The sequence below is a fragment of the Mesoplodon mirus genome (assembly GCF_964341445.2).
Source record: "Mesoplodon mirus genome assembly, chromosome: 15".
In the NCBI taxonomy this organism is placed as follows: Eukaryota; Metazoa; Chordata; class Mammalia; order Artiodactyla; family Ziphiidae; genus Mesoplodon; species Mesoplodon mirus.
The window spans coordinates 44,878,786-44,902,435 of NC_138991.1; the positions used below are offsets into that span (position 1 = coordinate 44,878,786).

A 23,650-nucleotide genomic window follows, 5' to 3' on the forward strand; every position below is an offset into this window, starting at 1 on the left:
GTGAGCTAATTGCAAAGATTATTATTTGTTAGAGAGCTTCACCATATTCCCTCCTTCCTCTTCTGTCAGCAATGCAGAAGAAGTCTGCACGTTGGCAGGTAATGACAGCATCAGCTACCACATAGGTGTGCTTTTTATATGCCAGACTTGGTGTTAAGTGCATTCATGCACTTAACATTGAATTCACAATAATAGATTCACCAACGGATGGGCACACAAAACAAGGTAAGCTTCATCATCACCTCCACTTTATTGACAGGAAAACTGAGGCTCAAAGAGGTCAGAGTACACCGCTGGGATTCAAATCCAGGGCTATTTGGTCTGCAAAACCTATGAATATTACACCACGCTGCATTGCAGAGCCAGATAGAACGTGCTGAGTCAAACCCAATGAGCCAGAAAAAATATTGTGAAAAGCTATGCTGACTAGGACAGGAGGAATAAACTAAACTACAATCCAGTTTAGGGATACTTAGCAGACATTTAAGCTTTTGTGGGTTTAGGAAGTAAACACCTTTCTAACAAGGCTGGACTTGGCTTATCTATCTAGTTGGCTAGAATCAAAATTCATCACAGTATGCCTCACTTTACCCAATAGATATATGCCTGGAAAATTGTGCAGAGATCAAAGTTTTAAAAATTGCAAAGGAAAAAAAAATTGCAAAGGAAAAAGGGATCCTTTGGATGCTAAATCTGATCTTAGGGCAAACACTTTCTTAGAACAAATTTTTCCTTTTTGTAACCAATCTGAAAATGGACAAGTTCCTCCACTGGGCCATAATGCTCAGGAGCACTGAGATAATAACAGTTAGAACTGACTGAACAGACTTCTTGAAAATGGTCTACAGCAATGTTTCTCAAAGTGTGTTCCACAGATCCTGGGAGGAAGAGGGGTTCCCAAGGACAAGTATTATCTTCATCATAATTCTAAGACTTTTTCATTGTGTTGGTATTTGCACTGATGATGCAAAAACAACAGTAGGTAAAACTACTGATAGCTTGAGTGGCTACAAGGCAGCGGCACCAAACCGTATCAGTAGTCATTATACTCTTTAGTGCCATGTGCTGACAATAAAAAAACAAAAAAACATTTTCACTTAAGAATGTCCTGATGAAACAGTAAAAATTAATTTGATTAAACCTGAACCCATGAGAACACATCTTTTAAATATTTTGTGTGAAAAAATGCAAAGTACACATAAAGCACTTCTGCTATAAGCCAAAGTACAACAGTTGATCCTAGAAAACACTTGTGTGTTTAAGTTGCCAGCTGAAGTAGCCACATATTGTATCAAATGTCATGTCTACTTGAATGAACAACTAGTGGACAAACTATAGTTATTCAGACGTGAGTATCTGGCAGACATTTTCTTAAATACAAAAGTGAGCATGTCACTTCAAGGAAACAACTGAGGGTATTTGTTGTCAATGATAAAATTCAAGCTTTCAAGTGAAAACAAGCAGGAAACTTGTTTCCAGTACTTTGAGTTTAATAGCTTTCCAATACTTAAACTCTTTTTTTTAAAAAAGGGATACGAAGGAATGTGATTTTTTGATATTGTGTAATGACACGCCATTTAATATTGTATTTCCAATGTCAACATTTAGAAGATCTGCGTAACTCAGTGAACTTTCCAAATGACCAATGCCTAACGTTACGGAATCATACATGGGTAAAAGATGCAATCAAAGGGCAAGATAGACCAATGGGCTTTAATGTAACAGAGTACAAACAAAAGTTCACCAATATGGTTTCAGATGCCACATTGTGACTAACCTTTGAGAAATTACCACTTGCGAAGTTTCAGAATACTATCAAAGAAGAATGTTTACAGCTATCTGAAAAGACAATTAAAATACTCCCTGTTCCAAAAAAAATGTCTGTGTGAGGCCCCATTTTCTTCAAATATATCAGCCAAAATAACAACACAACAGTTTGGTTGCTGAAGCAGAAACGAGTCTAGCTATTTCCTATTAAACCAGATATTAAAGAGATTTAAGAAACTCTAAAACAATATCATGCTTCCTACTAACCTTTCTGGTGGGAAATATAGCCACTTTTCAATAAAAAGTATTATTTATTAATACTTAATTAAGAAGTAATGCATTCATTATTGCTTTTAAATGAGTTGATAAATGACAAATGTCTTAAGATTTTCTTGGCTTTAATTTCTGATATGGTAAATATCAAAGGTATAATACACACAAAGCTCTCTTGAGGTAAGAGCATAAAGGCATCCTGAGACCAGAAAGATTTGAGTACTGTTGTTCTACAGCAACATTACATTGACCTTTCCACTGGGCAAACTGGTGAATGACATTTTATACTACCTCTGAAGTACAAAGGGCAAAGATGTCTTTTAAGCACATAACAGATTGTTCAATTAAAATTTTTTTCCACACTGTGTTAAGCAGATATCACAAAAGAACAACATTTCCCAGAAGTTAGGCACAGTGGTATAATGAGAAAAATTATGTGGATTCTGGCCGACTCTTCCCCTTTATAAAATGAGATATCAGGGTAGCCTATTTTTAGAATCATAGAATTCTATGATTCTTATCGGGGATCCGATAAGATGAATGATGTCCCACAGGCTGCATCTGGCCTTCAGACTGATTGGCCATTGTGGCATTTTGAGAAGCACCCCAGGAAACTAATTGGTTGGAGCTGAGTGAGAAGCTTCCCTTTCAGAAAAGAAATTGACTTTTAATCAGAAAAGAAATTGACTTTTAATCACAGCCCAATCCAGCCCACCAGACTTGCCCCTTCAAATATCTGCATTTGCAACTTCTGGAATGAAGGGCTTCTAAAATCCCCTTCAAATCTCAAACTCCCTAATTCAGCTCCAGAGACAGTGTCCGGGTTCCTTACTCAGTCTGCCACTTGATGACTTTGATTTGGGGCAAGATACTTCACTTCTCTGAGCCTCAGTGTCCTCATTTGTAAAATGGGATAACACTGACCTCAAAAGACTGTTGTGACGCTTATCGAGTTGCTTGACAACATTTAGAGTTCCTGGCACTGAACAGTATCATTAACATCAAAGCACAGAAAGAGAGTCTCCCGCGCATCCCCCTTACCAAGTCCCATTTCCCAGTAGCTGATGACTGCATTCCCCATGATGATGCTTATTACTTCCATACCAACTCCTGTATTCCACAGTTCCACGCCCCAGGATACACAAGAACCCACCCCCCACCTCTATTTGTCTTTCCCACCCTAAACCAAGATAAATGGAATACTGCCTGCCATATCAGTAAACAAAGGATGTCACAGTCATCAGCAATTGCAGCCCTCAAACAGAAGCCGGTGAGCCCTGAGGGAACTCGGGAAGAAAAAGAATATCTGCCATTTAGCACCCATCAGACTGCAGCCACTCCCTACATACTGAACCCAAATAGCTGAGGTGCACATCAAAGGAATGATTTCAGTGAGCCCAGACTCTTGCATCTTCCCATACACAGAAAAGCGCTGAATTCCTTAACTTGGGATATCTGGCTTTCTTTAATTAACAATAATCTTTCGACGTTCAGACTCTTGCATCTTCCCATACACAGAAAAGCGCTAAATTCCTTAACTTGGGATATCTGGTTTTCTTTAATTAACAATAACCTTTTGACGTTCAGACTACCTGCCCTTTGTTGCAAAACTCCTATATATCCGGGCTCCCCCCACTTGCCTCCTCTGAGCAGTTCTCTCAGGTTACTTGAGATGCTGCCTAGCGGGGTTGAAGTTCTAAAAACTCCCACCAAATGAAATATAACTCTCAACTTTTAGGTTGTGAATAATTTTTCAGTCGACAACCTTTCCTCTGATGCCCTGGCCAGTACGCGGTTCCAACACAACCACAGGCAGCACAGTGACCAAATCACTGACCACTCCCCCCAGCCTCCTCTTCCCATCCCGGACCACTAAGGCTCCCTTTCCCTCAGACGGAGACCACCTTGGGTCAGGCAGTGGTGGTCCAGGGGTCTGTGGCCTAGGGCTCTGCCCGGGTCGGGGGGACCCTCGGGCGAGATGGGAGAGTAACTGCCCGACCTCCCGGGGGGGGCCCATGAACACTCACCGTCCATCCCTAGAGGCGGCGGTTCCGGGTGCTCGAACCGGAAGCGGCCTCTACACTGTTTGCAGTTCCCCTGGTTACTGCGGGGCTCCGGACCAATGGCAATGGAGTTACACGGAATGAACCCTCCCCCAAAGGGAGTGACAGCACGACCATGCTCTGGAACTCCTCCTCCGGTCCCCGGATCCGCTCCGCCTCCCTGGCTGCCAGTCGTTGTGCGCAGGCGCTCTGGACCAGGGCCCTTGGCGGCGTGGTGCGCAGGCGCCCCGGGTGCTGCCAACTGAAGTAGCAATGGACGCGCTGGAGTCGTTGTTGGACGAGGTGGCCCTGGAGGGGCTTGATGGCTTGTGTCTTCCCGCGCTTTGGAGCCGTCTGGAGACGCGAGTGCCGCCCTTCCCGCTGCCTCTGGAGCCCTACACGCAGGAGTTTCTGTGGCGGGCTCTTGCCACGCACCCGGGCATCAGCTTCTACGAGGAGCCTCGGGAGAGACCAGATCTCCAGCTCCAAGACCGGTCAGCGGCCTGGCTCTGTGGGCGGGCGGGGGCACAGACCCGGGTCTGATGGAGCTGCGAGGGGGCCAGGTTCTTACGGGAGGGGAGAAAAAGGAGTGGAGCGGAAGAAAGACCCGGAGTCTGATGGAGGCGCAGAGAAAGGCTGATTTGGGGTCCCTCAGGCCTGGCAGGACCCAGGCGTCTGATGGAGTTGGGGGGGGTGGTCATCTGGTGATGTTCCATTATGTTCGTGTGTGTTTGGAGTGGTGGTGAGCAGGGCTGGGAGGATATTCTTTGGGTTTCAGAGAGTATTTCCTCTGAAGTGGAGCTTAGGATTGCAGCAGGAAGGCTGTTCAGCTCAAGACTGGAGACAGTTGAGTTCTACAGAACAGCATTCATTCAGTGCTGGATTAGAGAGCCTAAGGCAACTAGAGATCTTCACGTCGGCAAGCTTAGCAACAACAAGAACAATAATAATAGCTAACATTTATTTAGTGCTCGTTATGGCCTCGTACTATTCTAAGATCTTGTTCCTGGAGTTTCAGGAGACTGAACCCACTTCATTCTCACAGTGACTCTGTGAGGAAGGTGCTCTTAGCTTCCCCATTTTTTTCTTTTTTTGGCTGTGCCACGGGGCTTGCGGGATCTCAGTTCCCCATTCAGCACCGAGTCCTCACCACTGGACTGCCAGGGAATTCCCAGTTATCTTCCCCATTTTGCAGAGAAGGAAACTGAGTGATAGAGATTAAGTAACCCGTCCAAAGTTATGGATATTGTAAGTGACTGAGTGTTGACTCAACCCAGGCCGTCTGTCTCCCAAGTCTGTGCTCTTAAGCCATATTGTGAGGGTCGGGAGGGGTTCCCAGAGGTAATACTGTCTAAAACAAGACTTAAAGGTTGGATTTAGGTAGCCAGTTGGCAGAGTATTCCAAAGGAAGAGAAGTACTTTAAGTTGGGTTGAAGTGTAGAACTGGAGATAGTGAATGAGGAATAATAGTTCACATTTACATATATGCTTATTGTAAGCAGGAACTGTTCTAAGATCCTTACGTATAGCAAGTTATTTAAGTTTTACAACAACTTTAGGAGCTGGATATTCTTATCCCCATTTTCCTGAAGAGAAAATTGAGACGCAGAGAGGGTCATCAACCCAGAATCTGAACCCAGACTGGGAGAAAGTGGTACCAAGGAGGGGAAGGAGGGACTTTATTGGAGGTGGGGAGTGGCAGTCATAACTTTAGATTTTTTTTTTTTTTTTTTTTTTTGCGGTACGCGGGCCTCTCACTGTTGGGGCGTTTCCCGTTGCGGAGCACAGGCTCCAGACGCGCAGGCTCAGTGGCCATGGCTCACGGGCCCAGCCGCTCCGCGGCACGTGGGATCTTCCCGGACCGGGGCACGAACCCCTGCATCGGCAGGCGGACTCTCAACCACTGCGCCACCAGGGAAGCCCATAACTTTAGTTTTGATCTTATCAAATCTGAGGCGTATACAGTTGAAGGCAGGATTAGTGTTTGGGGGAAAAACAGGACTGAGGATTTGATGGTGAGAATTGTTAACGTGCAAATGATAATTGAAACCATAAAAATGGATGGAAGTAGGAGAGGGATAACTAGAGAGATGTGGAAAGGTATCATCTTAAAGTAGGGAAGCCTTGAGTCATTAAGTCCAAACTTGATGGTTTGGAGACCAGGCACTGGATTGGGGGGAAAACAAAAGGCCATGACTTGGGCCAGGAAGGTGGTCCTGGTTTCATCATTCAGCGTCCGGGGTGGATTCAGAGGCTCCTAGAAAAATCTCTTGTCTGGGATAGAGAGGCAGGGATGCTGCTTGTTAAGATGACCTGCGTTTGGAAGACGGGTGCGACCAGGTGATCGCGCTTACTCTCTCCAACTTCTGCCAGAGGTTGTTAGAAGAACACGCCAAACGTGTTATTTCTGAGGCTGGGCTGTGGTTTGATATCTGTGATCTCCCCCTTAGGTATGAAGAAATTGATTTGGAAACTGGCATTTTGGAGTCCAGGAGGGACCCGGTCCCTTTGGAGGATGTCTACCCCATTCATATGATCTTGGAGAATAAAGATGGCATCCAGGGCTCATGCCAGTACTTTAAGGAGAGGAAAAACATTACCAGTGACATCAGGACCAAGACATTACAGCCCCGCTGTACGATGGTAGAAGCCTTTGGCAGGTAACTGATTTGCATCATGGGAAACTTGTGGGCATCTTCATGCTTTAAGTTGGGGGTGTGGTCAGAGCACCACAACTGGCGTGCCGCCCTCGTGCCCATCAGAGTGCGTCGGCCCTACCCCAAGCCAGTCCTGGGCCTTTACCACTCCCCTCCTCTTGGGGCTAGTTTTGCTGGGGGGTGGGGTGGGGTGCTGCCTATCTTTTCCCTTTGTGTCCACAGGCCACCTGGCCCTTTGGGCAGGGCAGGCAGCTGTCATTTGGATTGGTGCCTTTCGCTCTCTTGTCCAGGCTGCGTCCTCTGCTGCCCAGCCATAGTTTTGTGAGTCTTCAGTCAGGGTCCCAATTTCCCAGGCTGCCTCAAGCCCCTCGCTCCATCCCCACCTCCCTTCCTAGTTGACAGAACAGGGAGAAGCTTCCAATGTGAACTCTTCTAGTTGCCACCGTCTTCCTCAGCTTGCAGGCTTGCCCGTATTTCTCTCCCCCTCCCTCACCTCAGGGGGGATGGGAAGCCTGGCCCTGCCTCGGGCAGTCATCTGGATGCTTCTCTTCCTCCGTTTCCCCCTGTACCTCGTGCTCTTTATCACCTCTGTCAGCTAGCTCCTCTTTCTCCTTTATTTGCAGCTTTTGCCTGTTGACCAGTACTTTCTCGTCAGCCCATTACCATGGCTCGTTCATCTTAAAACAAGACCTCTTGGCCTTGGATCCCCCGTAGCTGTGATTCTGTTGCTGCAGCCATGCTTCTTGGAAGAAACAGCTATACTCACTTCTTCTCCCTCTTGACCTCCCCTCCCCTCCTCTGGCTCTGGAGCTTTGCAGCTTCTGCTTCCTGACCCTCCCCCACCCGGCTTCCTGTTAGCTCAGGAAGAGCTCTCCCTGGTGACTGCACACACGCTCTCTTCACACACATAGGCCTGAACTGGGGCTCCTCGTACATGTCATTCCATGACCTTGACCACAGTTATCGAATCCCAGAGTAAGTGTTCCTTTTCTTGTCTTTCTCTTCAGTAGACTCTGAGCTCCGTGAAGGCAGATGCAGTTTTTATTTATCTTGGCATCTCCGGTACCTTGCGTGGCACTTCGTCAGTGTTGGATAACCTCTGTGATGACCAGGGTCAGCAAAGTGGGCCTCAGGCGGGAGTCCTAGAGTCAGCTACTGGGAGATGTTGGAGTTCTGATAGGACAGGGGAGTAGACCACGCTGAACACAGTCTTAAAGCAGCAAATCAGCTCCCCTGTTTTCAAACTTTTCTCTTCTCAGCTGACCTCTTGCAATTTAACGTAATGAGCCTGTTTCGAGACAGAGAACACAGGTCCTAAGTTTGTAACACACAGACACAGAAAAGTAGACTTTCTGTCCGTCACGTGTATTCACAGCCTAACATTCTTTTTGAAGATGGACCATACAGACCCTGTGACTATGCAGAAGACTAATTATGGGTCACAGGCAATGTGAAAGAAGCTGCAGTTAAATGAAAATGTAGACATGGCAATGGGCGGTTCCTCCTCTTTTTCCTTTTTGCCTGTTCAGTGGGAGCAATAAAGTCATCTGGTATTGGGTGGCAAGGGGGGGCCAAGAGGAGGAACCATCAGACTGAGCGATGTGACTGCAGACAGGCCTTGCGATCAGGCATCTGTAAACCACAGGCTGGGAGCAGTTGATGGTGGCTCTAGGTGGGAGGGGTTGGGAGCCCTTGGGCTCTAATATGGACCCTTGGTGACTCATTCCCCTGGGAGAGGGAGCTCCTCCAGCTGGTGCGTCTCCATGCCAAGGAGTGAGTGCAGATGGCTTCTCTGCCAGCCCACCCTTGTGGGATCTCTGGCAGGGCCAGGACCTGAGACAGTCTGCACAAGATGGCCATTTAAGTCAGCAGGTAAGGCCCCGGGGTGGAGTCTCCATCCTCAGCGCCGTAGACTGTTCGACCTCAGCAGAGAAGTCAGTTTTCCCAGCTGCGACATCTCGAAGCACCTGGCTGGGAAGTGTTCTTGGCCTCTTTTTCGAGCATTATTTTTCACACACCAAGACAGTAGGAGGAACTAGTGATTTGTCCCAAGGCTGGTCTCCAACAGGCTGCAGGCCCACTGATGACACAGGGCACTGTTTTTGATTCTGAAGTTTGTTTTATCCATCCAGTTCAGTAGGCGAGTTTGTTCACTTATTAGATATTTACAGAGACCCTGCTGTGCCCCAGAACCATTCTAGGCCCTGAGGATGTCTTGGGGACCCTGATGACAACCTGCCCCCTCTTAGGGCGCTTATTGCAGAAATGTGTACCCCAAAAAGCGGCCATTTCTGAGAGTGCCAGGTGCCATGGAGAGTCTGGAAATGGTCAGAGGCGGGGGATAGACTCTGGTTAGCATTTTCAGGAAGACCTGAGGTGTTGGTATCTGAGCAGTGGCCTGAATGATGAGAATCAGTGGCCTGAAGACGTGTGGCCAGAGCAGCCGGGCAGAGGACCAGCGGGGCTGTTGTGGATGCAGGGCAGGGCTGTGGGGGTGTGTAGGATGGGCCAGGCCCTGGTTGGGAGTCGGGGGTATGGCCTGAGGGCCCTGGCCGGAGGGGGAGGGCTCTGAGCAAGGAACTGGTGAGACTGGCTCTGTTCCCCCTGAACGCTCTGTGGTTCTAGGATGGAAACCTCCTTAACTGGGGGATTGTGAACCTCCAAGAAGAAGCAGGAAATGATGGTTCACTAAGGTTCTGCTTTTTTATATTTCGAATTTCTTAAAAATCAATTACAGTTATTTCTTCCTGCGGTGGCTTCTGATTTGCAGGTGGCGGAAGAAACTGATCATTGTTGCCTCCCAAGACATGCGGTACCGGGCCTTGATTGGCTTGGAGGGTGACCCCGACCTGAAGCTCCCCGACTTCTCCTACTGCATTTTGGAGCGATTAGGCCGGTCCCGGTGGCAAGGGGAGCTCCAACGAGACCTCCACAGCACTGCTTTCAAGTGAGGGGATGCTTTGCTTCTCTGCTGGAAATGCTGGGGCTCCCTGATCATTGGGCCCTGCCACCTGGGCAGTCCCCACATCCATGGTGATTGGAAGCACGATGCTTTCTCATTGAAGAGACCCTGGAAAAAAAGACCAAAAAAAGGGGACTCCCTGGCAGTCCAGTGGTTTAGACTCTGCCTTTCCATTGCAGGGGGGCATGGGTTTGATCCCTTGTCTGGGGAACTAAGATCCTGCATGCCTCATATTGCAGCTGAAAAAAGAAAAGAAAGAGAGACCCTGGGGTGACCATAGAATTTATTGTCCAAACCAGACATTTTGAGAGCGGAAGGTGGAGCTGACCAGAAGGGACGCCAAGGCAATGGGCATAAACTGAGACCACCTGGCGAGCCAGAATGCATGGCAACCCTAGTTACTGGCTGCTATGTGATTAGAGACCCATGTCTGATTAGCTCCTTGCTCATATAACCCTTACTGTCTCCCGCGCCAGCCACCCTTTCCCACTCCATTTCCCCTCTCCTCTACCCCCATCTCCCCATCCACCTCTCTTGGGGGTCTGGGGTGTGCCTTAGGCTGAGGCACGGCTGTTCTTTCCAAGGCCATTGTCACATAGCAACTGTTCTCTTAGGTTGGCTGGATAGGAGGTGTGTGTCTCTGGTGTTCATGTCCTCCACACTGTGGGGTGAAAGCAACCAACAAAGCAAAATGACTGCCCACTCTCTTCCTCTCCTCCAGGGTTGATGCTGGGAAGCTCCACTATCATAGGAAAATTTTGAACAAAAATGGGCTCATTACGATGCAGTCACATGTGATCCGATTACCCACCGGAGCCCAGCAGCACTCAATCCTCCTCCTCCTGAATCGGTTTCACATGGACAGGTACAGTGTGAGACACCAGAATGCTCCCTTACCTCTGTCTTTCAGCCATGTGTATTATACCTTTAAGAATCCTAGAGGCCAAACCAGAATATGACTAGCTTTTAAAAAAAGATATTTACCACCTATTTTGGATTATGAGAATAAGTCTTGCTTATTTAGAAAATCTGGAAATTATATAGAAAAGATACCTATCACCCCACAGCCCAGAAATAGGAACTGTTAACATTTTGGTGAAATTTGGGAATGTAAAAGTAAATAAGTCAAATTTGATTTGTTATGGTGACAGAGTTCTGTGGGTAGAAGAGAACAATGGACTAAGTCAAGATCTGTGTTTAAATCTTTGCTCCTGATTTGGGCAGGATCACGTGACCTATCTGAACCACTGTTTCCTCTTCTGCAGAATGGCCATGACAAAGCTTGGTACTAGTTCATACGCAGTGAATATCTGTGCCTTCATCTATTCTTTCATTCATTGAAAGGCAGTAAAAATGGAGAAGTGGGCGTCTCTGGATCCCATATATATGCCCTCCCTGCTGCTAAACCTGTTGGCAGTTAAAGCCCAGTTCACCTTCCCCAGCTGTATGACAATACCTTCCTGTCTGCCCCTCCTCCAACACGCCCCCACCCACACACAGCTAGGGTAGCCCTTGGCTCCTTTAATACCTTCCTTTGGCATCCATTAGCTTGTAAGCATTTATTATGACATCCACTTCACAATAAAAGTGCAAAGGAAGGGAAAGTCAGTCATGCCAGTGAAGTGAGAGGTAGAAACCAGGGCTTCAGAATCAGAGAGGTGTCCTGATTACTGCAGAGGGCACTGTATTTCGAGGATAAAGACCTGGGTTCACATTTTGTGCCTGAATTTTAGAAAAGCTTAACTTCTTTATGAAATAATCCCTATCCTTTCTTACCAAGTGATTTATAAGGAAATATGTTGGTGCTTCCTAAACCTTAAGGTATTGTCAACTCAAGAAATATTCACAATCTAAAAGTTGAGAGTTATGTTTTATTCGGTGGGAATTTTTAGAACTTCAAGTCCAGGGCAGGTAGTCTGAACGTCAAAATATAATTGTTAAAGAAAACCAAGTTAAGGAATTTAGCGCTTTTCTGTGTATGGCAAGGTGCAAGAGTCTGGGCTCACTGAAATCATTCATTTGATATGCACCTAAGCTATTTGGGGCCAGTATCCTGTGTTTTCACATCGTGAGTTTCCTCAGGGCCCACCATGGGGAGTGGCTGCAATCTGATGGCTGCTAGATGGCAGGTATTCTTTCCTGAGTTTCCTCAGGGCTCACCGGCTCACCTTGGAGGGCTGCAATTGCTGATGACTGTGACATCCTTTGTTTACTGATATGGCAGGCACTATTCCGTTTATCAGTATGATCAAAAGATGTAAGGCATTTTAAAGAATCATCTCTTGAGAGTTTTAGCCGGAGGCTGGTCTGTACCCTGCCACTAGCTCGGTGACCTTGGCCATGAGACTGAACCACTCAGAGCCCCAGTCTTTCCAGCTGTAATGGACAAGGAGTTGGGCTGGATGTTCTCTGAGACCTAAGACCACAAGGTTCTGTAGTTTGATATGTTGTCATTTAAATATTGTCATCTTTAAAAAACAGGCAGTCTTTAGCAATAGGTCTGGGAAAAAATGAAGTGTTTTATGTTTCTCACAGGAGGAGCAAGTACGACATCCTTATGGAGAAGCTCTCAGCTGTGCTGAGCACACGGAGTAACCGGACAGAGACACTGGGGAAGCTGAGGGAGGAACTGGTGAGCTGCCCCTGCCCGTGTGGGGGGCTGGATCCATTTGTAACGCAGTGGGGGAGCCTTGTCAAGTGTAGATTTCAGTGCACTGCAGTTGAAAACCCTGTCGTGGACTTGACCATCCCTGGCTGTTAGCGAGTTCCAAGCCCGTTCTGCCCGCCGCACAGCAGGCCAGTAAATCGGGAGACAAGGTGTTGAGGCAAGGGAGAATGACTATTCCGGAAAGCTGGCAGACCGAGAAGATGCGGACTGGGGTCCCCATAGACCATCCTCTCCCGGTCTGGATGCCAGGTTTTTTTTGTTTGTTTTTTTAAATATTTATTTATTTATTTATTTGGTTGCACTGGGTCTTAGTTGCAGCAGGCAGGCTCCTTAGTTGTAGCATGCAAACTCTTGGTTGCGGCAGGTATGTGGGACCTACTTCTGTGACCAGGGATCTGAACCCGGGTCCCCTGCATTGGGAGCGGAGTCTTATCTACTCCGCCACCTGGGAAGTCCCGGATGCCAGTTTTTTTTATGGAACAGAGCTGGGTAGGAGGTGAGGAAGTAAAGTAAAATGGCCATTAGTTTTGCCTGGCTTGGCCAGCATCAGGGAGGGGATATGTTAATTTCTTCTTTTCTGCAGCCATTCACAGGTGGGCAGGGTCAGATTGTCTCCCTGTGAGCTGAACAAAGGCACTTTAGTTCAGCTTCCAGGCAGAGGGGCAGGGTTCCCTGAGGCAGGTCATTATGTATGATTATAATAACAAAAGCAAGAAAAGCAAAGGTTAAAGTCAAAGAAACATCAACATGGAGTCAAAATTGGCTCTTCTCTGTTACATAGCCATGAAACAAGCAGAACTTTCCTTTGCTTTATTTACAGAATGAAAAAGGGCTCAGTCTTTAATTTAAGTCCTTCCTGCTCTTGGGTGGCCTCCAGTTTTCCCGGGGATTTGCGCCAAGTCCTGCTATAAAAGATCCTGTGGAATGGTGAATCTGAGCATTTAGATTTACTTTCGTAATCAAGCTTGTAATTTTGTTCCCAGTGGTTTTATGCTGAAATAACAGAGTGACTACTGAGAAGGAGGAGAGACAACACAGGGAGAAAAGCAGTTATGGACCTGCTTCATCTTTGGGTCCAGGAACAGAGGCAGTGATGAAGTGAGAGTGGGAGGAAGAAAGCACAGGGGTGATGCTGCTTCCGGTCTGATTTGAGCCCTCTTCGGTAGAAGTTAGGAAAGAGCCAGCACTGAAAACGGGAGGAAAGTAAGACGGCTCTGTAGGTTAAACAGTAGGATTTGAAGTCAAGATTTGGGGGTGATAGTAATTAGTCCCCAAAGGAGCATGGTTTGGAGTCTGGTTGTAGACTCCAGGTTGTAGACTCCAGGTTGTAGACTGCAGGTGTAGACTCCAGGTGGTAGACTCCAGGTTGTAGACTCCAGGTTGTAGACTCCAGGTGTAGACTCCAGGTGTAGACTCCACGTTGTAGACTCCACGTTGTAGACTCCACGTTGTAGACTCCAGGTAGATCCTTCTTGTTCCTCACCTTGTGCTGCCCCCGGGGGGCTCTGCTCTCTGATTTCACTGCGCTGAGGGAAGGGCTCTCTCCCCTCCTGCTAAATGCACTGTATGCCCAATTCTCTTTAAAGCAGAGGTTATAAACCAAAGCTTGTGGGTCAGATTCGGCCTGCACATTGTTAAAAAGAACTTTGACCTAGCATCTTTTAAAAATTGAGATTTTGCCTCAAAATCTAGGTTACCAGCTTCCCTTGAAATATCAGAGGCTCTGGGCAGCCTGGGCCCGTGGTCTCTTGTGATAGCGGTTACCTGGAGCTGGCTGTGTGCTGGCCGCCCACCCCGGGCCCCTTACCTCCTGTCAGCTCTCAGACACGCAAGCAGTGCCATTTGTCACCCTATGAGCACTGCTGTTCAGGAGGAGAGAACTATTTCTCAGTATCTGAGTGTCAAAAGTGGGGAATAAAAGGTAGACTGATAAGGCCTCTTCCTGAGAGGCCCTAGTCAAGATGAAGGAAACTCCTACAAGCGCAAAGAAATATCTGCCCGCTTTGTTCTTTATATTGTTCGTCCAGCCTGTGCAGACACTGAAGATCGAAACCCTCTGCCCTGCTGAGTCACTCAAGGGTAGAGAAACTGAGCAGTCTCAGGTCAACGCTGTGGACGATCTAAGTGACAAGATTTGACTGATACAGGACACTGTTTATTTATTTATTCATTCAACAAATACTTTAGTGAGTATCTGTTTGGAGTCAGAACTGTGTTTCGCACCACCGTGGCAAAAATGAACGAGGATGACAGTCTTACACCATCGCAGAGTAGTCTAATTGGAGGGGCTGGCATGTGACCACACACTCAGGCCAGACTGCTCCTTGGAAGGATGTGTTGGAGTTGCGTGAAAGGAGAGATGGGAAAAGCTTGGTAGAGCCAGTTCCAGTTGAGCTGGGCTTTGAAGATGAAGTCAACATCCGACAGAGGAGAGACCATCTTTCAGGCAGAGGAGACGGGCTGGAGCAAAGGCGTGGAGCTGTGGGAGGTGGTGGGCTGTTTCCGAGGTTGGCAGTGACACGGGGCAGCCAGGCGGCAGCGTGCCCGGCGGGAGTAGTGAGAGACGTGGCTGGAAAGGAAAGTTGGAGCCAGATAAGGAAGGTCTCGAGTGCCAGGCTGAGGACTTGGGTTTCAGCCTTTAGCCTGGTGAACTGCAGTTTGAGTGTTGGGGAGATGAACTGATGGATGGGGAGGGGATTGGAGGCAGGGCGGGGACGTGGGTGCTGTGGCCTCAGGTAGGGTGGGGGACGCCTTGAATTGTTGGCATTATTTGGGGGGTGGCACTAGCAGGACTTGGTGAGTGACTGAAGCCAGGGTGTGGGTGTCGGGTGTGGGGAGAGACGAAGGAGAAGGAGTCTGTTGTCTTGCTTGAGTGGCAACCCCTCCCTGGGGTGGACCAGAGCTGGAGGGCGGGCTCCTGAGGGCAGGGACTGCACCTGCCAACCCCCCACCAAGAGGACGGCCTGGCCCACGGAGACGCTGAGCCCAGATTTGTTGAATGAGTGTACAATGACAGTAGAGAGTTCAGAAAGAGGAATGAGTTCAGAAAGAGGAATGAGTTTGCCTGAGATTGAGGCACATGACAAATTTGATTTTAGGATTTATTGAGTATGAAGATCTTCTGGGACTTTGACTTGGTGATGTTTAGTCAGCAGCTGGAAATAGGGGTCAGAGAAGGCTGAGCAGGATTTAGTGAATAATTAACCTCTGGATGAGGTGGACGCCATGAATATGGATGCTGTCTTTTTGGGGGGAGTGGGGAAGGCCACTTTCTTTAACTGGGCAGTTTGTGTGAGTCCTCAACGGTAGCCCCCCCGTAAGGGAAGGACTATGTCATCCTCCATCCTCTGGGCAGATTATGTGAGTCCTCGATGGCAGCCCCCCATAGGATGGTCCAGGGCTCAGGACCATATGTTGAGGGCTAGGGTTTGATGGATGCGTTTCCATAGGGTCTTTCCACGACGCTGGGGGCACGGCTGGATTAACAAGAGGTGCCATCTAGCAGCCAGCGGGTTAAGTGAGCCGTATGTGAGTTGTCTGTATTTCTTTGATAACAATATGTTCTGCTGCCCAACAGTTAGCGTACGGGCTCCTCCGAGAGGTGATCACACGTACGTGGGTGGTGGCAACAGCCCTCAGACATATGCTGCCTTTCTCCACCCCTGGAGTGTAAGAGGAAACCTGGGAGGTGCCATGCACCACTCTTAGTCACCAGTGCCTCCTGCTGTTCAGGTGGTAACCTGGCCGGCTGTTCCAGTGGTGGCAAAATCAAATGCTAGTAGTGGCCAGGAGGGTGGTATGGATTAGTGAAATAGGCCAAGTGTAAAATAATTTTTTGAGGGAGTTCCCTGGTGGTTTAGTGGTTAGGATTCAGCGTTCACTGCTGTGGCCCGGGTTCAATCCCTGGTCGGGGAACTGAGATCCTGCAAGCCGCGTGGCGTGGGCAAAAAAAAAAAAAATTTTTTTTTTATCAGTATGGATTCAAGAATTATTCAACTTTCCTCTTAACTATCATGAGAGAAAAGCAGCACAAAAATGGTGATAAACAGGAACTGACCTTCGGCCTCACCATGTAAGGGGTCTGATGGGCAGAGGAGGCCAGGGCATCCAGGTCAGGCGTGCCTGTCTGGAGGGAACCGCCAGTCCTCACCTCCCACTGGCTGATGCCGGGAGGAACCGCAGGCCTAGGATTTGTTGCCAGATCCTGTTTTTCAAGAGAAGCCAGAATCTTTTTTTTTTTTTTTAACATGAACTCTCTCACTTTTCAATGTTGGCAAGTAAATTACTTTTTTCAAAAAAAAACGTGTAGATGAAAAAACACGGCCTGCACTGGAGGCTGCTCGTTGGTAACCTCGACAGTTAGGAGCCTTGGGGTCATTTTGGTTGTGTTGCCTCCTCGCAGAAACATGAGTGACGGGGTGGATGTACGCATCCTCATTTTGCTGTAACTTCACAGATAGACTAAATTTTTTTAAAGGTCTTTAATTTTTTCTCTTCCACTGCCTGTGAGAGGTGTGTGTACGTATGTATATATATTCTATTAATAATTAATAATACGCTTACTTGTTTAAAAAAAACCAAAATGGCTTCCCTGGTGGCGCAGTGGTTGAGAGTCCGCCTGCTGATGCAGGGGACACGGGTTCGTGCCCCAGTCCGGGAAGATCCCACATGCCGCGGAGCGGCTGGGCCCATGAGCCATGGCTGCTGAGCCTGCGCGTCTGGAGCCTGTGCTCCGCAACGGGAGAGGCCACAACAGTGAGAGGCCCGCGTACCACAAAACAAAACAAAACAAAACAAAACCAAAACAATATGAAAAGGTATACAGTGAAAATCTTCTAGTCTGCCCCCATCTGCCTCATTCTCACCCTTTTCAGGTGTATCCTTTCAGGATCTTTTTAGGGAAATCTCTTTCCCAACTCATAATCAAATGGATGGTTTACATGCTGCTGCAGACTCATTTTGTTCCCTGGACAAGGTAGCTTGGCAGTATTTTCTCATTAGTGCCTCCAGTGTTTCCTCATTCAAGATCGTCAGTTAACTCAGGTCCCCACTTGTTCGTTTACATGACTCTCCAGTAGTTTCAAACACCTTGCTCTACCTAACAGCAGTGTTTCAATTTTGCAGGGGCTGTGCGAGAGGACATTTAAGCGTCTGTACCAGTACATGCTGAACGCGGGGCTGGCCAAGGTGGTGCCTCTTCCCTTACAAGAGATCCACCCTGAACGTGGACCTTGCAAGACCAAGAAAGGTAAAGGCAGTCTTGGCTCCTGCCTGGGCTGCACAGACAGTTTTCACTTCTCCCCTCTAAGTGCCAGCCTGTCCCTCTTACCACGTTCTGCCCTGAGGTAGGATGATTTCACGTTATTTTTTCAACTCTATTCCTCAGCGCCTGGCCCAGGACCTTCTATATAAAAAGCGCTCAGGAAACGTTTGCTGAATGAAACCCTTTCTGACTCCCAGCAAACACCTCTATGTGGATGTCCCTCCAAAATCTCCCATTCCTGGTGTCCAGAAACCGAAATTTATCTTTTCCTTCTTATGCTAAGCCAGTATTTTTTAAGTACCTGATCTGTGTGTTGCATGATTGCATTTTCTAGCCCTGCAAAGTAGGTGGTATTATTACCATTTTACAGGTAAGAAAATTAAAGTTAAAAAATGATAAGTAACTTATATGAGGTTAAGCAATCAGGAAGTGGTGGAGGTGGGATTTGAACCTTCTAAGAAAGTTAAACTAGGGACAGTAGACTATGAAACTTTAAAAACCTTCCTTAGTCCTTTATTTTTCTCAGTTCTTGATTTTTATCCCATGCTGTTTAACCCCTCCTGATTAACCAAAGTTTAAAAATCTTAGGGTCAGAGCTTTCAGTAAAAGATGACAGAAGGAATAGATGTGGTTTTCTGCACTCTTCCAACTCCTTCCTAGTGATGATAGGCTGTAAAAGGAATAAACCTGCAAGTACAAAGAGAATAGGACAGGAAGTGACGGCAGGGAGAGTTGTCTACATTTTTGTGCTCAAAGGCAGATGTACAAACGGTAACTGACCGAGCAGACTGGGAAAGCTGAATGCTTGTGCGGGGCAGTAGCCAAGAGTGGACACCTCAAGCCTGAAATAAACCAGGGACCTCTGAAAGCACCAGTTTGGATGGGGCTAGAGACAAGAGGATTGGTTTATAGCCTGTGAAGAGCCATTGCACCCCCAGGTCCCCTCCCCTACTTGGCATAGCCAGGTAACAAGCCCTTTCCCACAAAGACAGAGGTCTGGACTTCGTGGCTTAGCAGTCTTTCCTCATTAGTACCTCCAGTGATTCCTCATTCCTTGGACTTAACCTCAAGAGAAGATGCACTGGAGGCTTTTGAGACTCAGACATGAGATGCAGCTGGGGACAGGGTACAGTGCTGATAACAGGCGGTATGAGATAATCTCTATACACAATGAGGTAGGAGTCTTCACTGCCTTTCCCCCTGTGGCTCCTAAAACACTGGCAGCCAGGCTTACAGTCCCTAAGGCCAGAGGCTGGAGGCTTCTTTTCTGCAGAAACTGACCAGTCCAAGAGAAAAGTCTTCTAGATCCTGAAATTTAGGGGTTTCCTAGCAAAATAGCCAGCCTCTGCCTGCTCACCCTTCATGGAAGCCCACACAATGGCAGCCTCTCCCTTTCTCTTCGCGACCCTGCAAAACACAGGACTTTTAATGTACAGCAGTATCTTAATGAAGCATTTTAACTTTTCACCAAGCATTTGAGAACTCTAACATGAATGTAAGAGAAACAAACTAACTTAGGGAATAGAAACAAAGTGAGGAGCAGAAGAAAAGGAAAGGAGAGAGAAGGAAGATACTGCATCATGAAACCAGAGCAAGAGGCTATAAAGGAGGGACATGCAGAAAATAAAAAAGAGCTCTTGGAAATAAAAGAAATACGACTATTGCAAAAAGATTTGGTGGAAGGAAAGATAGTGAGATAAAGTTGAGAAAATCTCCTGTAAAGAACAAAAACTCAAAAGGGATAGAAATAGGAGAGTTTAAGTTGAAAATAAGAAGCTGAGCCTAAAAGATCCAATGTCCACACAGTAGGAGTTCAAGTTCACAGTAGGGGGAGGGAGTGTGTGTGCAAGGGAGTAGAAAGGAGGAGATGATGCTAAATGACATGGAATTTTCCCAGATCTGAAGGATGTTAAGTTCTAGATCAAAAGACCCAGCAGATGTCTAGCATGATGAACATAAAGAAACCCACACCAAGATCCAACAGCCTGAGACTTCAGAAGTCTGGGGCTTGAAGAGCCTCCAGAGAGGAGACATCAGACTTCCCAGTAGTAATGGAAGCTAGAGAGCTTGGAGCAACACCATCAACTTTCTGAAGGGGATGGACTTTCACCCTGGAATCTTCCAGTCAATGAGGTGTGAGAATAAGGACCTCACACATTTTCATACATGCGGATTGGAAACAATTCATCTCTGATCTCCCAAGTTCCCTTTTAGGAAGCTACAGGAGGATGTACACCATCAAATAACAGGCTAAGCCAAGAGACAGGAAAGCATGGGGTCCAGGAAGAGGGGGGACAATGGAAACCCTGGAGAGATGATGAAGGGAAATCATGATGACAGACGTGGGGGGTGGGGGATGGAAGTCCATGCAAAGGATCAGTTGCTTAGTGCCTGTGAATGTGTGAAGGGAAATTTGTATGTTAGCAGAGAGTCTGAGTGTGAATTCGATATGGGTACAGAGAAAACCAAGCAAATGGAAAAAAGTTATTAACGCCAAGTAAAACTAAAAGGTGTGTAATTTTAAAAAGCTTAAGGCCTATGTGCTTGACTATGTGGGCATAGCAAGTAACCTGTGGAGACTGGCCTCACTAACAGCTCCAGAGAACGTTTGCTGGCTGAGGACAGACCACGGCCTCCCCAACACTTGGCTTGGTGCCTGCAGGAGGGAGGTGGTATGCTTGCCGAGTGACCGAGCTGCCAGTCTGAGGGAGCTGTGTCTCTTCCTTTACTTCCTCATTTAGTTAATGGAATCACTGCCCACCCTGTCTGACTTCCCTAAGTCTTGTGGAGGAGATGGTAACACAGAGATATTACCACACAACAGGTGTATAAAAGGCAGGAGCCCCTGCCTTTTATAGGAGGGAGGTAGGAAAGCCCCCCAAGAGGAGACTTCATCTTTGAGTGTCTTAAGTGCTGAGTAGATGTGTAACTGGTTGAATGACTGGAGTTCCTCAGGGGAAGGGGTGGGGAGCATCAGCCTTTAAGTAGACAGGAAACCAGGAAGTTCCGCTGGGTCCTGAGGCAGGGAAGAAAAGGCTTCAGGAACTGAGAGGTGTGCTGGGGATTCCCACCTAACATTTGACTTGGAAATAGGATTATCTGAATGCTTAAAATATCATGACCTGTGGATCTAATAAGCATTTTTATTTCCTGACTTATTGAAAGAAAGGCATTAAAAATAAGCAGATGAGTAATTTTTTTAGAGTAAAGAGAAATTAAGAAAGAAATAGCCTTAAATAACTTTTTTTGCTGGGCTTCTCCATGGCTTGAGGTCCTTGGAAATTCAAACTAGCCCCTTGAGACTATCACACCTGAATGGACTTTTGATGTAAGACAGCCTGGGTTAGAATTCTTGTCCTGTCACTTCCTGTTGGGGAGTCCTTCAGCAAGTTTTGACCTCTCTCTGCCTCAGTTTCCTCATCAGGATTATCTGGAATAATAATATATATCTTTCCAGAGTGTCGTGGAGCTTATAGGCGACAGTGTACACAGAGCAGGGCCTTTGGGCCACATCTGGCAGTGTATTTTGTTGGCCTCATGGTGTTTGTTTTCATTGTAGTTGTTGGCATTTAAAAATCAGAAATTTCACCTACAAAGTCAGCCTTTCAACTTTTCTATAGAAATAAAACTAGGCAACATTGAACTGCATTTCTTTAATAGCAATTGGTGAGGCAGAGAGGTGTGCCACCCTCTGTTGAGGGAACCCACCTTCCCCATTCATTCAGCTGCTGTTTAACCCGCAGCTGGCTTCAGTCTGGGTGTGTCGTCTGCCTAACCCTTGAAGGTGTGTCCTCATCACACCATGAGCGGTCCTAGTTTTCTGGAGGCCCAGTGCTGGGAAGAAGGGTCGGCACGACTCAGAGACTGGGTACTAAGGATGTCAGTGGTGAGATTAAGAGGGCAAATACATAAGACGATGAGATGACAGTCAGCATTTTTAGATTGTCACGGCACACGCGCAGTGAGCCCATTTCTGACTGTTCAGGAGGCTCGTCTTATCCCCGCGTGGTCTGGTCACCACCTCTCAGCTCTTTAGGCTCATGGACAGGCCTGCCACGCTGTGTCTCAGCTATTTATCTGTGTGACTTTTTCCCAACTAAGCCACCCTCCTTGAGGGTGGCGGCCGCACCCCTCACATACTTTCTGTCCTTACTGTCTGCATTGTCTACTGGGAACAGAGTAGGTGCTAAGTAAATGTTTACCCAATTTAATTTAATTAGGTGCCCCTTCAGTGACTTTCTTCGAGCAGGAGACAAGGGATGAATGCACAGCTTTTTAGTCTTTTCTTGCCTTGAGCTGTGTCTTCCCAGTTTGCAAAATTAACATAAAACCTTCCCTCCAAGCTGTTATGGAGTAGACAAGACTTAAATAATAAATAAAGATGATGTATTGCTTCATGTAAATTTGCAGGTGCGCCTGGATATATATGAGTGTTTCTAAAAGGCCGTTAACAAAGAGTTTGGATTTCAGCTTATTTCAAATGTGTTACAGAAAGCTGCAGTGATCTGTTTTGCAAAAGGCAAAAATATCTTGGTAATGAAAACAGTCACCTGAACTGATGTGTTTTGCAAATTTGAATTATTTTCTTCAAGTGTTTAGCAGTCATTCCATGTTTATTAAGTTGTGCTGAGAACAGAAGGGAAGAGAAATAGAAGTTAACTTTGTAATCCCTCGGAAAAGGATCACAGTCGGAAGCAGTTGACAGAAGTCGGGCTCCCTAGAGCTAATGACTGAGACAGGCATTTAGCAGGTTTCCCAGGTTCAGTGGCAAGGTGAGTCCAGCTGTGAAGAGGATGGGGTAGTTCTAGTGTCTATACCTCCCTGTTTATGGTGTGGACTCTTCCCCCAAGCTGCTGCCCTGTGACTTTTCAAAAATAGAAAACAAGTTCAACAGGATTGCAGGACAAGATCAATAAACAAAAATCAGTTATAGGGCTTCCCTGGTGGCGCAGTGGTTGAGAGTCCGCCTGTCGATGCAGGGGACACGGGTTCGTGCCCCGGTCCGGGAAGATCCCACATGCCGCGGAGCGGCTGGGCCCGTGAGCCATGCCCGCTGAGCCTGCACGTCCGGAGCCTGCGCTCTGCAACGGGAGAGGCCACAACAGTGAGAGGCCTGTGTACCGCAAAAAAAAAAAAAAAAAAATTAAGATGAATAAAATAAACAGACCTTTTAATATGGCAAAAACTATTAAAGGCAGGAACTTAAAAGAGTTGAGAAAGGGGTAGAATCCTCAATGGCATAAATTCTGGGCCTTGGGTGACTTCACTGGGGTGGAGGCAGATCTCCTGAGGGGGCACAGGCACCTGGAGGGTGCCCTTGTGGGAAAAGAGTCCTTTCCTCTGTGTCCCCCCCAGGAGGGAACACGGGCTCAAGCCTGCTGGCCGCTCCATCAACCCCCCTGAGCAGGGAGATGGGCCTGCCCGGTCTGTGGGGTGGAAGGAGCAGGCTGGGAACAGGGGGAAGGGCGGTGAGGTCTGGGGCAGAATTCTGGAGAATGAGAGGGGGACAAGCTACAGTGGATGTGCCTCGGAGGTGAGGGACTGGCGGCATTGTCCTTTGAGAACTTTCTGTGGTATGACTGAGGGATGAGGAGGGAAGCCTCCCCACGCTTGGAAGAGCCCGAAGGCAAGTGCTGGGACCTGTGAGCACAGGGCTGGCCTACAGGTGAGCAGGTATTGAAGGGTGACTGAACCTCTAGACCGAGGCCGTTTCCACAGATTCCTAAACCTGTGTGAGCCCCGTGTGTGCTACTGTCAGGACCCGCACTGCCTTGCACAGTTAGCCAGAGAGACCTTTGGCTCTGATGGCTTGTCTTAGGGCGTGAAAAAGGAAGGGGCTAGGGGAGATTCTGCACTTTGTTAGCAATTATTTTGCAGGGCACTGAGCCAAGTGTTAGTTCTTTGACTCTGATCCCTTTATCACCCCATCTTCTCAGTGCTACTCTTCACTGATAAGCAACTAAAGCACAGATCACTTGCCTAAGGTCACAGAGCTGGGACGTGCTGGTAGGGGAGTGA

General features: G+C 47.4%; 2 protein-coding genes across 2 annotated transcripts in view; one reads left to right on the forward strand and one right to left on the reverse strand.

The window, feature by feature from the left end:
• KATNIP (katanin interacting protein) overlaps positions 1-4,082 on the reverse strand; it is a 198,147-nt gene extending 194,065 nt beyond the window's left edge. The window contains exon 1 of the mRNA XM_082600399.1: positions 4,068-4,082. Coding sequence (XP_082456525.1) covers positions 4,068-4,074 — 7 coding nt within the window. The 5' untranslated portion in view covers positions 4,075-4,082. The remainder of the gene's footprint in view (positions 1-4,067) is intronic.
• A 233-nt stretch (positions 4,083-4,315) lies between these two features.
• GTF3C1 (general transcription factor IIIC subunit 1) overlaps positions 4,316-23,650 on the forward strand; it is a 72,379-nt gene continuing 53,044 nt past the window's right edge. Inside the window, exons 1-6 of the mRNA XM_082645480.1 lie at positions 4,316-4,576; positions 6,533-6,742; positions 9,510-9,686; positions 10,423-10,566; positions 12,237-12,333; positions 17,494-17,617. Coding sequence (XP_082501606.1) covers positions 4,356-4,576; positions 6,533-6,742; positions 9,510-9,686; positions 10,423-10,566; positions 12,237-12,333; positions 17,494-17,617 — 973 coding nt within the window. The 5' untranslated portion in view covers positions 4,316-4,355. The remainder of the gene's footprint in view (positions 4,577-6,532; positions 6,743-9,509; positions 9,687-10,422; positions 10,567-12,236; positions 12,334-17,493; positions 17,618-23,650) is intronic.